We start from the raw sequence: 13,999 nt of genomic DNA, 5'->3' as shown, positions 1-13,999 counted from the left end.
TGACGTCATGCCTGTAGACATTAGCGCTTCAGCATCACAGCAGGCACAAGCTTGGTGTTTATTATGGGATAAAAAAACTGAGCCAAACCTCACTAATATGTGACACATACCTTTCAAGTGTCCTGCCTTGACTTGAGGCACTGCTCTGCACCAGGCAAGGAAAGCCTACATCTTCTGCATAAACCAGCCAAAACCAACCAAACAAATAAGCAAAAACCATATTTAAGCTGACCCTCTATTACAATGCCCTAGGTTAGCAAATAGAGAGTTTGAGTTAGCTGAGCTATCTGAGCTCACAGAAAGCTGCAGTACTGCACTGTAAATGTGTGCAGGTGTTGAGTCATTCAGTGCCTGCCAAGTCCCAGGTTGCCACTGAGCAGCAATCTTTCCCTTATGTTTCCTCTGTGCAATCGCATCTCACCTGCCATTGAGACCTACCACCTGGATATGCTGTTCAAGGCCAGCCAGGCCCCATCTCCAAGCTTGCAGAGATGAGCTGGCTCCTCCATCTGTCTCCATCACAGCTTATTCCTGCCTCCCATGTATCAGGCTGCTCTGACTCAGCTGGCTGGATAAAGGCACTGTTGGGCCACTGCCTGCATTGTCGTTATGCAAAGTGCTTCTGTCACCCAATGAAGGTCGCCATCCCTACATCACACATACAGTTTCACTGCCCAGCTCAGACAGAGGAACTGTTTGTGCGAGTGCTCCTTACCTCACCCAGGGTGAAGCAAAAATGTTTTTAAGGGTTCTAGCGTCACTTCACAGGCTGACGTTATCTTCCATCAGTCATTTGTCAGTAAGGTCCTATGCATGAAGGGAAGAGGGCAATGGCTTTACCATTCATTTGATTTATGCCAGAGTCCTGGCAAGCCAAACTGCTTCTGTGCAGTGGAGGTTCTTGCTGACACCCAGGTGCATGGGTAGAAGCAGCAGTGTTGTCTCTGCTAGCTCCCCCCAAGAGCCGAAGGAAGATCCCAGCACTCCCCGCTGTGCTCCTCCTCCAGCACCAGACTCTCTACTGGGACAAGCACAGCAGAGTCAACCCAAAAGTTCTGCCTGGAGTGTAACAGCCATGCTCATCTGCATGCATGCTGGTAAGGGCTGTTGTGAAATGACTGGAAAGAAGCTGTCCATCTGCAGCCCAGGTCACTTAGCTAAAATCTGCTTGGGATGCACAAAACTGGAGCTAGCAGCAGCTCACACACTACAGAGCTTGCAAACACTGTAAAAGCAGTGCAACCACAGGCATAACAAATTCAGACAATTTCTGTTTTCAGCAAGTACTCAGCTGCAAGCAAATGGAGAGAGAGTAAATGGTAATGATTTAATTATCATATAAAAGTAATTAACTAGACACGGGAATCAACAGGGAATCCTTTTCAAACACTGATGGCACATTACTGTCAGTTGTGGAATACTTATCCACTGACCTACATGAGCAAGAACAGATTCAAGTTTCTGCCCATAACGTACTATGACTGTTTTGGCTTTTTTTTTTTTTTTTCTCCAAAAGAGAAAATTGGGTTAAAAAAGGCAACAAAAGAACTTACAAACATTTCAAAGCAAATAGCATAAACCCAAAGCTGGAAATGACTCACTGTTGCACTTGTAATGCCAATATATGAAATATATTCAAATATGATAACCAAATTAATCAATGTGGCTGAGATCATTTAGGCCCCTGGTAGAGGAGTGGGGACAACTAGCACAACATTACATACCAGTGGAGCCAGTACCAGGAGGCTGAGGGACAGACCATCTTCTCCCAGCCTCTTGACCCAGCACCCACCTGCTCTCTTGCCCTTCTGCCAAGAGTATGGAATGGACAGTTTCAGCTGAAGTTAAACATCTGAACTCCAACATTCATTTCTGGGCTATGATCCTATTGCAGCCACTTAAGAATTAGATCTTGTCAAGTAGAGATGCTGGGAATGACCGGGATGCAAGACTTGAGCTAGAAGGTGTGACTGAGGAGCTATGGGAGATTAGAATCCCTCCAGACTTCCAAGTGGAGGCCAGACAGGATACATTACAGCCTCTCATTTGGCACTAGCATGAACAACGTGAGGCGGTCAATACAATCAATTCAGCTCACAGAATGAGTCAGATTACCCTAAAAAATCTGACTAGCAAGCTCAACTGCTCTGCTCAGCCGAAGACATATATTGTTTAGCACTTAAATATAGGTGGCTTCACCCTAAGCTGAATCCCACACACAAGCTCCTGCAGGAAGCAGTGGGACTGCACCTTCCACATATCCCATTAACTCACCACTGTTCCTCACGGCTTTGCTGAACTTGAACCGGATCCTGCCCACATGCTGTCTTCTGAGATTCAGCAGAAACTTAAAGAGCTGAAGCCAGGGGATGTTTATAGGATTGGAATTTTGCTCTAATTTTTTTTCCTAAAGGAACCAACTCCCAAGGACAGTGTCAGCTCATCACCCAGATAACAACCCTTTCTTTCACATGCACAACATGTCCTGCATCCCATCTTATGCATTTACTGGGGTTTTCAGCAATTTATTTTGAAAATTCAGGCATACACTGATCTCAGCACTAGCACTTTACATATGCTTGCAGAAAAATAGCCAGGTATCAGCTATCCAAGCCCCAGCAAACAAAGGGCTCCATTTATATGCCTGAACAGAAGCACCTAGTGCCATTTGAGATGCCCTAAAGCACCCAAGATACACATGGGGTTGGCAGGTATCACATAGGACCTACAGAAGCAGTGGTCGGAGACCCTGCAGGATTCCCCAGGGTGTTTCAAAAGGTACTTAATGCCAAAACATACGCAAATGAATTAAGTTCTAAAATTCTTGTTTATACTGCAGTCAGATGTATGTCTCCTGAATCTAACAAACACGTACCTTGTGGAGCTGCTAGGCAGCAGAAGAGCTACAAAAGAACTGCATCCTCATTTCGGGTCTACTGAAATCTGGCAGGACTCGCAGATTGTGTCAGCTTATTTTGTTATGAACATAAAATGCTCGCTGAACCCCATGAGTTGCTATGATAACAATCTCTGCCAGCTTGCTGAATGAATGCCTTTCAGTTGCTGCCTCCGAAGGTATGCTGCTAGAACAGAGGTTCAGCAATATACCCGAGCACTGTGAAAACTGTTTTTTAGCCACGGAAGCAAGATAGCCGTCTGGAAAGATTCATGAACACAGAATTGATTATCAGACCATAAGAGTGGAAGGTCATTGCGCCAAGACTCCTGGGTACCATGGTGAAAATCTGCTACCATGTAATCCTCTCCTAAAAACACACAGTTACACCAAGAACACTTCAAGTGATTAAAATCATTTTCTTATTACTTGGTGCAATGCTTATTACTGCAAAGTTTTCACGGCACTGCAGTCTTAGCTGCATGAATGGAGACAAGCGTACATGTCTTTGTAGTCAGTAAATCTGTGGTCCCATGAAGGCTCTGTATGTCTTTCTTGAATTTCAGCCTGCTGTCTCAGGATCCAACACTGAACTACATACAGAAATTATTTATTTCTAGCAATTAATATTGAATGAGCAGCACTTGATAGATTTCTAAGGTTCTGTATAAAGAGAAAGGAGCAGCAACAAGGTTTTTCTTTAGAAGGAGACAGTCATAGCAAAACTACTAGCAGGGTATTCCAGGGTAAACTGGACAGTATTCCATCTCATATCTTTTGCATGATATAATTAATCTAATTAAAAAACCTTAGCAGCAAAGAAAAAGAAAAAAAAACCAACAACCACGAATCGGCTTTGGTTTACATTAGTGAGGAATTTAATGAGACAGTTATTTGTATGTATCAGCATACACCTTCCTTTCCAATTAGAGCCATAAATTATTTTTCCACAACACTCTTTCAACAGCAGCACCTGTGAGGTTACACGAGTGCACACTGCCATCTAGGCAGGTTTGTGGGAACAGCACAGTACCTTCGAATACGAACCGTCTTTGCCTGGAAAAAAGATTCTGTTATCAAAAAAACGTGGTGGAAAGAGGAACAATTTTTATATGATTAAAAAATGACGCATCACAATTGGCCAAAAATACAAAAAATACTCTTCAAACAGTGTAGTGTTCTGCACTGAGAAAATATTTTCTGCGTGTTTATTGAGAAATACATTGTTTCTGCATTTCCATATATGTAAGTTAATTTTAAACTCTGCAATACATTAGAAAATGCTTGTAGTGACAAAAAATACAAATACAAGGCATATAGTATTAAGGCTATTAAAGAGCACATTTTAATTTGGCAGTACTGTATCTATCTTTTATGTTTTAAAATGCATTAACAGCATATTTTAAAAAGACAGTTAATAAAAATCTATTCATTTTCTACAAAGAGAAATTTTAAAATTTGTTTTTCTTCATAAAAATGAAACATTTACCATCACATGGGACAAAATATGAAATACATAATGCACCCATTGTATTTAAAACAACTAACAAATTCTATGCACAGCATTTACAGAAGACTTACAGGCAGAAGACATTTAGAGAAGACTTGACTAATAATACTTGACTAATAAGTTTGAGCAGAAATATTAATTAACCAATTACTTTTCAGCTGTGTTATGACAAAATGCCTTCCTCCTCCTTCCTCTCCTGTAAGATAATGTGGGCAACAAACTATGAATGCAGAATCTTAGACAACATGGCAGCAGGACCAGAAGCATTATAATTAAGCACCTTCCATTGGTAAATATCTTTTGAACCTGGATCTTTGAATTGAGTTCTACTGGAAAGCAAGCATCAGCCCATCTCAACAACAAAGTAGACAACAAGGATTGCTCTTGAGGTTTGGGAGAGTGTGATGAAAGTTGCCTGGTAGCCCCATGAAGCTGCTTTGAGATGTGGGCACAAGTATAACACTCCTGAGAGTGCTGGTCCAAAAGCCAAGTTTCTCCTGGATTTTAGTGGATCTGCTCCAATCCCCCAGATAATCAGAATGGATGATGGACAGGCAAGGGGAGAGAACATCCACTGACATTCAGAGTGAAGTCAACACTCTTGAGCTTCACCTTTGGTGTGTTTCAACCACCATCCTGGGGATTGCCCTGAACAAACACAAAAGATGTTCCTCTTTCTCCCCAGAGGAACTCCCCTAATTAGAGACGAGATGTTATATGGCTACTGGCAAACTTCTTCCCACCTTCTCACCCCTCTCCTCCTTCTCTCCAAAACTAAGAAGCAATATGTTATTACACATAGATTCATTTGACAGAGATAATAGATTAGAAAAGTGAGAAAATCTGTTACCAAAGGAATTCACTAACAGGCTGTGAAACTGCTGTGCCAGATCTGCTGCCTTTTCAGCAGTCCTGGAATGTAGGACAAGAGAGGACAAGTCTCATAGCAAGCATCTTTGCTCTGTCCTTAGCATGTCACACAGAAAAAAAAGGATACTATCAAAAACTTGGCAAACCTCCACTGATCTCAGAAGCTCTCATCCTGGAAGGTTGGAATTCTTTTCGTACGTTGTGACGTTCGGTGCTGCTTATATTAGTAGGAAAAAAGCATTCTGGTTTAATTTTATTGTATAGTCTTTTTGGTAATTCTGCATTTCTATGCCCTCACCGACAGAAAATGTTACGTGCAGTGTCTCCTCTCCCACCACCAGCATGAATCTTGCAGTGTATCAGCACGTTTTTAAAAAAATCTCTCACATGCAAACACATTCCACTTCCAGAAGAAAAATATCAAAGACAGATATTGCACTGGGGTGAACCAATGGAGCTTCTCAACTAGAGCAATGATGCATCACAATCTCTCCTCCCTACTCAAGAAAAAATGGAGTTCTCATTTCCTTTGTAGGAAGGAAAATTGGTATCTGGGGCCATTTTACATATGAAGTACAGTCAGCTGAAAGGCAGCTCACCAAACAGGTTAAAGGGGGTCTTAGTCACACCAGAGGCACCAGCTGGTCTGGCTGTCCAAGGTTTATTTTGTTGAAAATACAGTCAAAGTTCCAATAGATTCTTTGAGATTTCCCAAAACAATAACAAAACCAAGAGACCACGTCTGTATAATATGTTTTATTGAATAAAATCCTGCTTCTAATATTTACACAATTAAGTTTAGAGATGTAACCCTGTGAACCACTGCAATGTGTAACATTCATAAAACATCTGGAATATCTTTAAATACATCTGACACTACTTATTATAGCAATCACCTGTCCATCACCAATTTCATAATTAACGAGGATTTGAACTTCCTGAATAACAGCCAAGATAAATACTAATAAGTTGAGTTCAGAGAAAACAGTCTGCTATGTGAATTCCAAAATCATTTTTAGTAAGTGCCAACAGTTTTGAAGACTTCTGTACTTTCCTGTTTTTCCTCTCAGCTCTGCAGAAGAAGATGACAAAATAAATTATTTATCTTAAGGCAGAAAGTAATATCCACAATTTAAACACCTATCATTTTTCAAGGTATTCTTCCTTTTTAAACTCATAATGCTCTCTGCCGTATATTAAAAAAAAAAAAATCCTTTATTAGGTGTACATTTGGGTTAAATCCACTTCTAACCATTGATGAAAAGGAAGGTAAAGGTAAGTGAATGGAGATGCTTTGCATCAAGGTGCCTAATTACGCAATGTGATGTAAACACCATCAGAACATCAAAGTGTCTAAACTCCAACAGTGCACTTACTTAATGTTTTAAAAGTTTCATTACATTCTTAATGCTGCCCAAGAAGAGAGCAAAAATTAGAAATGCTGTAATTAAGTGCTGATGTCTAGTGAGAAGACAATACTAATTCCTGCCATTTATGCAATAAAGTATCTTCCATCCCACTCTAGTATGTGAATGTTAAGCAGGGAGTCATGTGTGTTGTTTTTTGTTAGAGCTCTACTAGATATCCTATTAATCTGTTATTACATTTAAGAGAGGTGCTGTAAAAAACTGCAGTCAATACCTTTACTGTAGTAGATGACACAGATTCTCAGGAAGGTTTGAGTGCAAGATTAAGATACTTAGGTACAATCTAGCAAAAAGCCAGCTTAACTCATAGCACTAGTAGACCCGTGTTATCTTTTATTTGGATTGATAAATAAGATATGATTTACAGGCCATTTCCATGTGTTTTTTTGTGGTTTTTTGTTTTTTTTTTTTGGTCATCCAGCATTGTTTGGTCATCCAAACATAATCAGTCAGAAATGCTGTGATCTATTCAAGCCTGTGGAGGATGTTTATCCTATGGATTACAGACAGTGTAGTATGAGAGGCAGGCTGTCTAGCCTACAACATTTGGGATTCTGTGTTGAAAAAGAACTGGTTATTAGTCTCAAGTTATGTATGTATGTATGTATTGTCCAGTCTCTTCATTTTATTCAACAAATGGGGATAAGAGTGATAATTTTTCTGTGCTTCAACATTTATGAGGTACTGCCTAAGAACAGGGGTAATAATAATTATCTGCAGAGAACAGGTACTAAACTATCTATCTCAAAGGTCTCTTGCTGTTTCTCAGCACAAGTTAGTGGCTGAGAAAGGACAAGTATTGCTGCCACTTGCAAGCCTCTTCCAGCTGTAGCACTGGTTCTCAGCAAAAGACATTTGGTGCTGACAACACCTCAAACACGTGCTCGAAAAGCAAAATAAATGCAAAACACCTTCCTTCATTCACAGCATCTTTAAACCTTTAATAACCATGCTTAAATTTTGTAATACAACAAAACAACAATGAAAAAAACTCCATAATGAAGTTAACAGTGTGATAACTTGATAATTTTAGAGGCTAAATTTGTAATGGAAACATTATCACCTTACATAAGCACACAAACTCTTAGGAAGGTCATCTGTTAACAGCTATAGAATCCATTTAAAAATAAATCAGAACACACAAACATGGTAGATAAAGCTGCAAAGGTAAAAGAAAACCACTTGGCAATTTTCTACAGCTCCCCTCAATATATTTGTGTTCAAGAGTGTGTTTTATACACTTTGTTGTCTGCTTTCCTCTGTTTCTTCTTCTCTTTCTTCTCTTCTTTTTTGCTTTCCCAAATGAGTGGCAGACACCAGTACCCAGAAACAGTACAACCATCTTAATCTCACCGCCTCTTCTCTCTTTATCTTTTTTCCCAGCAACAAAGAGTTGTCTGGAATCTAGATGCCTACCTCGAAGCTATTTGTCTTATACCTAACCTAGCTATAAATCTTAATAACTAAGAGACTGCTGAAAGATACAGATTTTGCTCTTGCCTCTATCACTGGCAGCTATACAGTATGCATTCTCAAACTCTATCTTTGAGCAAGAAAACAATATGTAATGTATGTAATGTCAACCTCAAGATAAGCAACTATCTGCAAGTGAGGCACTGTCAACACAGGTTAAATACATTAAACTCAGATAAAAGGCAAGAATAACTGTTCTGCAAAAGACAGCATACTCTACAAAAGGGTTTACAACATTCTACTAAGAAATGCTATAGGATGTCAATAATGGGTGATTTTGGAGACATGTTGTATGTGGAACTATATTATTTTTTGGAGATGCTGCCTATGTAGTAGATTTCCCATTTTGCATACAGAAATTCAATTTTCAGCTACCGTGAGAAACAAAGATGGTGAAATGCAAAAAGTCATCCTGGAAGAAAGTAAATATGCAAACGAGATTAACATTAAGGTACTGATAATTTTCTCCCCTGGCCCTAAATCTAATTCACAGCTAAACTTTTGAGTAAAACTGACACAAGAGGGCGCTCCTAATAAGAGGGAGCCTTCCTAATAAGAGGGCCTTCCTGAGACCCATGGCCCTCAGCATCAACAGCAACAAATTCCTTTACCTATTAGAGGATCTCTTTGTTGTAAAACAAAACCGGCCAGTTAAGGTGTCATCTGCATGCTTTTTTTCTTATTGAGACTCAATCTCAAAAGCTATTGATTTACTTAACTAAAGAAAGATCAGAACACAACAGACTATTGAACTTTGATTATTAAATACCAAGAGTTCTACAGTAGGAACACCCAATAATTTCTGAAGTTGTGGTTGGCCACTGCACAGCCAACTACTGCTGGTACGGTATTAAAATGAAATCAAAGACAAAGACAATAGAGAAGTGATAAAAATAGACTACTTCATAGGCCAGGGTGCCTGAAGGCTCTGCACATAGAAATCTCTCTGTGATCACATTAATCACAGAAGGACAGAATCACAGAATTGTAGGGGTTGGAAGGGACCTCCAGAGATCATCGAGTCCAACCCCCCTGCCAAAGCAGGTTCCCTACAGCAGGTCGCACAGGTCGGCATCCAGGCAGGTCTTGAACATCTCCAGAGAAGGAGACTCCACCACCTCCCTGGGCAGCCTGTTCCAGTGCTCCGTCACCTCACTGTAAAGAAGTTCTTGCGCACATTTGTGCGGAACTTCCTGTGCTGCAGTTTCCGGCCGTTTCCCCTTGTCCTGTCTCCACTCACCACTGAAAAGAGTCTGGCCTCGCCATTCTGCCCCCCACACCTCAGATATTTATAGACCTGGATCAGGTCCCCTCTCAGTCTTCTTTTCTCAAGGCTGAACAGACCCAGTTCACTCAGAATTTCTTCATAGGAGAGATGCTCCAGGCCCTTCACCATCTTTGTGCCCTCCGCTGGACTCTTTCCAAGAGATCCCTGTCTTTTTTGTACTGGGGAGCCCAGAACTGGACGCAGTACTGCAGAGGAGGCCTTACCAGGGCAGAGTTATATAGAAGAATGGTTTTTTTAGAACAAATATTTTAGAACAAAGTATAAGCCTTATGGCTATATTTGGATAGAATAGTAGAACACTACAAATGCTTCCTACACTTTCACTTCCTACACTTTGTCATGCAGTGCCTGTGTCATGTTCATTGTAAAGGACTTGTACAGGATTACAAGTCCACCCCAAATAGTGAAAAATGTAATTTAACAATACGATTTTCTTGTGAAATAATAGTCTTTAAATACAGGTGAAAATATATCTGATCTTACTTGACTTCAATGGCACTACTAAAAAATATTCAGACACTTTTCAGACTAAAGGCCCAAAGCCATTACAAGCAATTCCTGGGAAAGAAAAAATAAATGAAGGAGTGATATTTTATCCTCAAACCCTGCTATCACCCCATTAAAACAGTTTACAAGCAAACTACCATTGCAGAACAGTATTTCTCACCTGTGTTACTGCTCAGTAGTTAATCATTTTTCGAAGGGCATCATAGCATTTCCATTTGTCTGGGATGTAGAAAGGCTCAAAGATGTGAGGGAAAGGAGTGTCATAGCCACAGACTCTTGAAATAGGAGCCTCTAAATTCAAAAAGCATTCCTCCTATTAACAGAAACAGAATAAAAGTTAGTGAGGCCATTATTTGCAGGAGTCTTGCATCACAAATTGAGGTCAAATGAACTTTGCCAGACTGACAGTCCTGGAAACTGAAACCTTCTATTTATATCACAGCATAAGTAGCCCAGACCAGAACATTGCTTCCTTTTGCCCAAAGGTCCATATTAAAATAACAACTTCTATTAATGTTATTTTCATTTGCTACATGTGTGCTGCATTAAGTTGTACTCAGGTTATACATAGTACATCTGCTATACATCCAGACAAATGCTGCCAAAAAACAAATATTTTAGGAACAAAATAGTAAGAGTTTCTTTCCTGCACCACTTTTAAACATATAGAAAATCTATGTAATCTAACAGTACATATTATTTCTTGGACAACGAACATCACATTTAAATTTCTTTGTACCTTTCTACAATTAAGACTCTGCCTGAGAAGTGCTAAGCACTCGTGGAAATTATGAATTTTAACTTGAATGCATTTCCACATCTCCAACCCCATGAGTAAAACCCATGTTTTAAACAAATAAACACAACCTTTATTCTATTCAGAGATCAGATTTGGCAATAACAGAGTTTCTTTACTCAACCGACCAGGGCACAAAATATTGCACCGCGATAATCCAAAAATAACCCGTGGGAATGCATATAAACTGTTACAGTATTTAATAACTGAATATATAATAGGGTTTGAATATTGCTAGTCTCAAGTACAAGATCAAAGGCATGTAGAAACAAGAGAATGTAGTTTGTCACATCAAACTAATGTTGATGTTAGTTATTATCTCATTTTTTACCATGCCTTAGCATATCGATTTGCTTTCCAGAGGGCACAAATGAAGAAACTAAAGACATCCCTATTTCCAATGAATGTTGCCTTGCAATTCATGGTGGCCAAACTCTACTGTACAGTGCTTTATATACATCATGATATATGGCAGCACAGAAAGTATTTGTAAGACACCACGAATATAACAGTTTTTCTCCAGCTACTACTTCTGTGCATTTGAACTGGCATATTTCTTCGAAGGAAATAAAACATTCAGGTGGCTCTGAGATTGCAGTTACACTTGTCATATGCTAAGTATCTGGTTGCAAAAAAAGAAATCAGAACTTTTCAATGCGTGCAAACAAGATGATGTGCTTAATCAGTGGCATTACAATCAGAAAAATATATACAGCCAGCAAGTCCTATATGCTAATTTAACAAATTTATAGTCTTTAGGCAAATTCCTAAACCACCTCCCCTCTTAAGATTGACAAACAAGTGACTGGCCCATCAAATAGCCTAACTTAAATTGATTTTTGTTCACAGCTGCTGCTAAAAGCCAGACTGTATGAGAAACAACTGTTCACCTGATCAAGAACAGGATGCTGCAACATCTGCTGCATAGATTTTTGTGCCAAAATCAAATTTGCACCTTCGCACCTGTGCAACCATATTGTAGAGAAACATAACTGAGAATATTAAATATATCTCATCCAGCTTTGTTTAAGGACAAAGTAGAAGACATCAACTGTACAAGCCTAAAAGCGCAAGTATAGTGTAGCATTTAAAAGAGTGATATAAGAGCACAATTATAAATTTAGTGGATTTACTCCATACCATTTGCACATCTAACAGCTAGTACTGCTCAAAGTGTTCTTGTACTACAGAGGAATGCAAACTGAAAGCCTTCAGTAAATCTCTGTTTATTTAAGAGAGTCTACTTTAAAATCTCATATCATCCAGGGAAAGGAGTTAGGAAAAATCTTAAAAAATTAAATGGTTTTGAAGCAAAATAGGTATGGGTTTTCTGATTCAGTACAAACTTTAAAGTTCAATTTTGAAAATAGCTATGAAAAAAAAAAACTCTTGTTTAGTATATATTAGATTCCAAAATTCAAATGAAGCAAAAAATAACTTTCTGTTAGAGAAAAATGGTCAGAAGGAAACAAGGTTATTAGTGTAATACATCCAAATTGTCCTAACTTTAAAGAGATCAGACAGAAGGAAATCATTGCTTCTGAACTGCAGAAGTAAAATTCTGGCCTCAGTTAATCGATATGACTTTTGCCAATTACCTTCATTTCCCTGAATTTCACTCAGTGCCTCTGGTAACATACACGGTTATATTCCATAAAGTCTTTTTAGTTAGAAATATTCTTTCCTTTTGACCTTTGATGCTTAACATGAATTTAGGAAGAGTTCAAAACTACTCAGGAGTACAGTTCCAACTTCTGAAATTCAGAACAATCAGTCAAATGTATCACACATGACACCACAGAAGAATCTTGTGCCTTGATTTTTAGAATAAATGTTGAAAACAAGGATTTGCGGATATTGCAGGATTCTACTTAAAACACAGTCTCTGTTACTGGGTACAGACCCACTATTTCCTTAAAGTATTGTATTCTAGCTCATGTGAAAAACTTCACCCAAGTTAATTTTAGCTTCACGCTATCATTCAATAAGGTCCTGAAGTGTGTGCTTTACTCTCATCAGAGAAACAGGCTCTCAGGTTTGACTTTAGTGTTGCTAAATCAGTGCAAAACCATTGAAAACATGTAGAACTTGGAACGGCGGGTATTTATAGAGATATGGAATGGTACAAAAGCGATGAAAAAACAAACTCATTTTGGACATTATTGAAAGAAAGTATTACTCATCTTTCTGCATCTTATAGAGAAATGAAGCAATCTGGAATAGTTCAGAAAAAGAACTTGTAGGCATCTGGCCAGTAAGAAAATACTTAAGAGTTCATTGCTCCAGTTCTTTCTTCTGCAAAAGGGAATCTGCATCATCCTTTAAATAAAGCAAACAAAGTTCCATATGCAAACATTCCTATAAGTAACAGTAAATGACGCTATTTAATGTGTAACTAAGTAAGACAGATGATTTGGAAATAATACTAATAATTATATATCTACTTCAGTCTTTTCATTTCCATATGTTTTGGATCTAGTTCATTTTTCCCTGATCATTGACGCTGCTTAGGGAACCTTTTTTATTCTTCTCTGTAGACTATTCCTGAAGCTGAGAAAAGTTCTGTTAAAAAATCAGTTATTTCTGCAACATTTTATGTTCCTCTCCCATGCTACTCTTATTTAGCAACACTACGGATACCCAGAAGAGATGGAGAGCTTAAACAATATCACATGACTACAGAGCTGCTATCTGACAACAGTGAACTCTTTTTTCACGGAATTTAGATGTTGTGACAAATCAAAAGTCAACTTTAAAGACTAACATGATCGGATGCAGTTTCAGTATTTCTCTTGGAGTTTAGCTGCTGTGATAGAAACAAGATTACAAATAAGTTAAGGCCCATTTTGTAAGACAAACGGTAGGAAAACTTCACGAAGGACTGCTTTTCTGCAGACAGTAATTGCAGAACTTACACCCAAGAACTCAGTGACTGCTTGCAAAGGTTTAATCCAGTTGTGAAATTTCTGTCAACTAGAATTCTGAATTTTGCATCATATCTACAGACTGTACTATAAGAAATACATATATATATAGATGATAAAATGGCAAAATTCAGAACATATACATTCAAAGAACACTTCAGAGAAAATACTTATTACCTTAGAGATTCACTTTCTTTTCTGTTATTTTTATTTCAGATATGCCATTGTCCTGAATTTAAGTGTGGGTTCAAACAGTTAAGAAAACTTATTCTGTATCATGTTGTAGAGGAATGTTACATTTACATTAG

General features: G+C 38.6%; 1 protein-coding gene across 3 annotated transcripts in view; it reads right to left on the bottom strand.

The window, feature by feature from the left end:
* Positions 1-6,017: 6,017 nt before the first annotated feature.
* Positions 6,018-13,999, bottom strand: part of BCKDHB (branched chain keto acid dehydrogenase E1 subunit beta) — a 104,065-nt gene continuing 96,083 nt past the window's right edge. The window contains exons 10-11 of one of the 3 annotated variants that reach the window (XM_052696621.1): positions 10,132-10,284; positions 6,018-6,346 (exon numbers count right to left, since the gene is read on the bottom strand). In XM_052696621.1, the coding sequence (XP_052552581.1) occupies positions 10,144-10,284 (141 nt within the window). In that variant the 3' untranslated portion in view covers positions 6,018-6,346; positions 10,132-10,143. Of the gene's footprint in view, positions 6,347-7,619; positions 8,589-10,001; positions 10,023-10,131; positions 10,285-13,999 lie in introns of those variants that run through there. The other 2 variants (XM_052696630.1, XM_052696639.1) reach the window with 2 other exon arrangements.

Source organism: Tympanuchus pallidicinctus, unplaced genomic scaffold (genome assembly GCF_026119805.1).
Source record: "Tympanuchus pallidicinctus isolate F22 unplaced genomic scaffold, pur_lepc_1.0 scaffold1, whole genome shotgun sequence".
NCBI classification, from domain to species: domain Eukaryota; kingdom Metazoa; phylum Chordata; class Aves; order Galliformes; family Phasianidae; genus Tympanuchus; species Tympanuchus pallidicinctus.
This window is presented reverse-complemented; position numbering and strand designations above follow the sequence as displayed.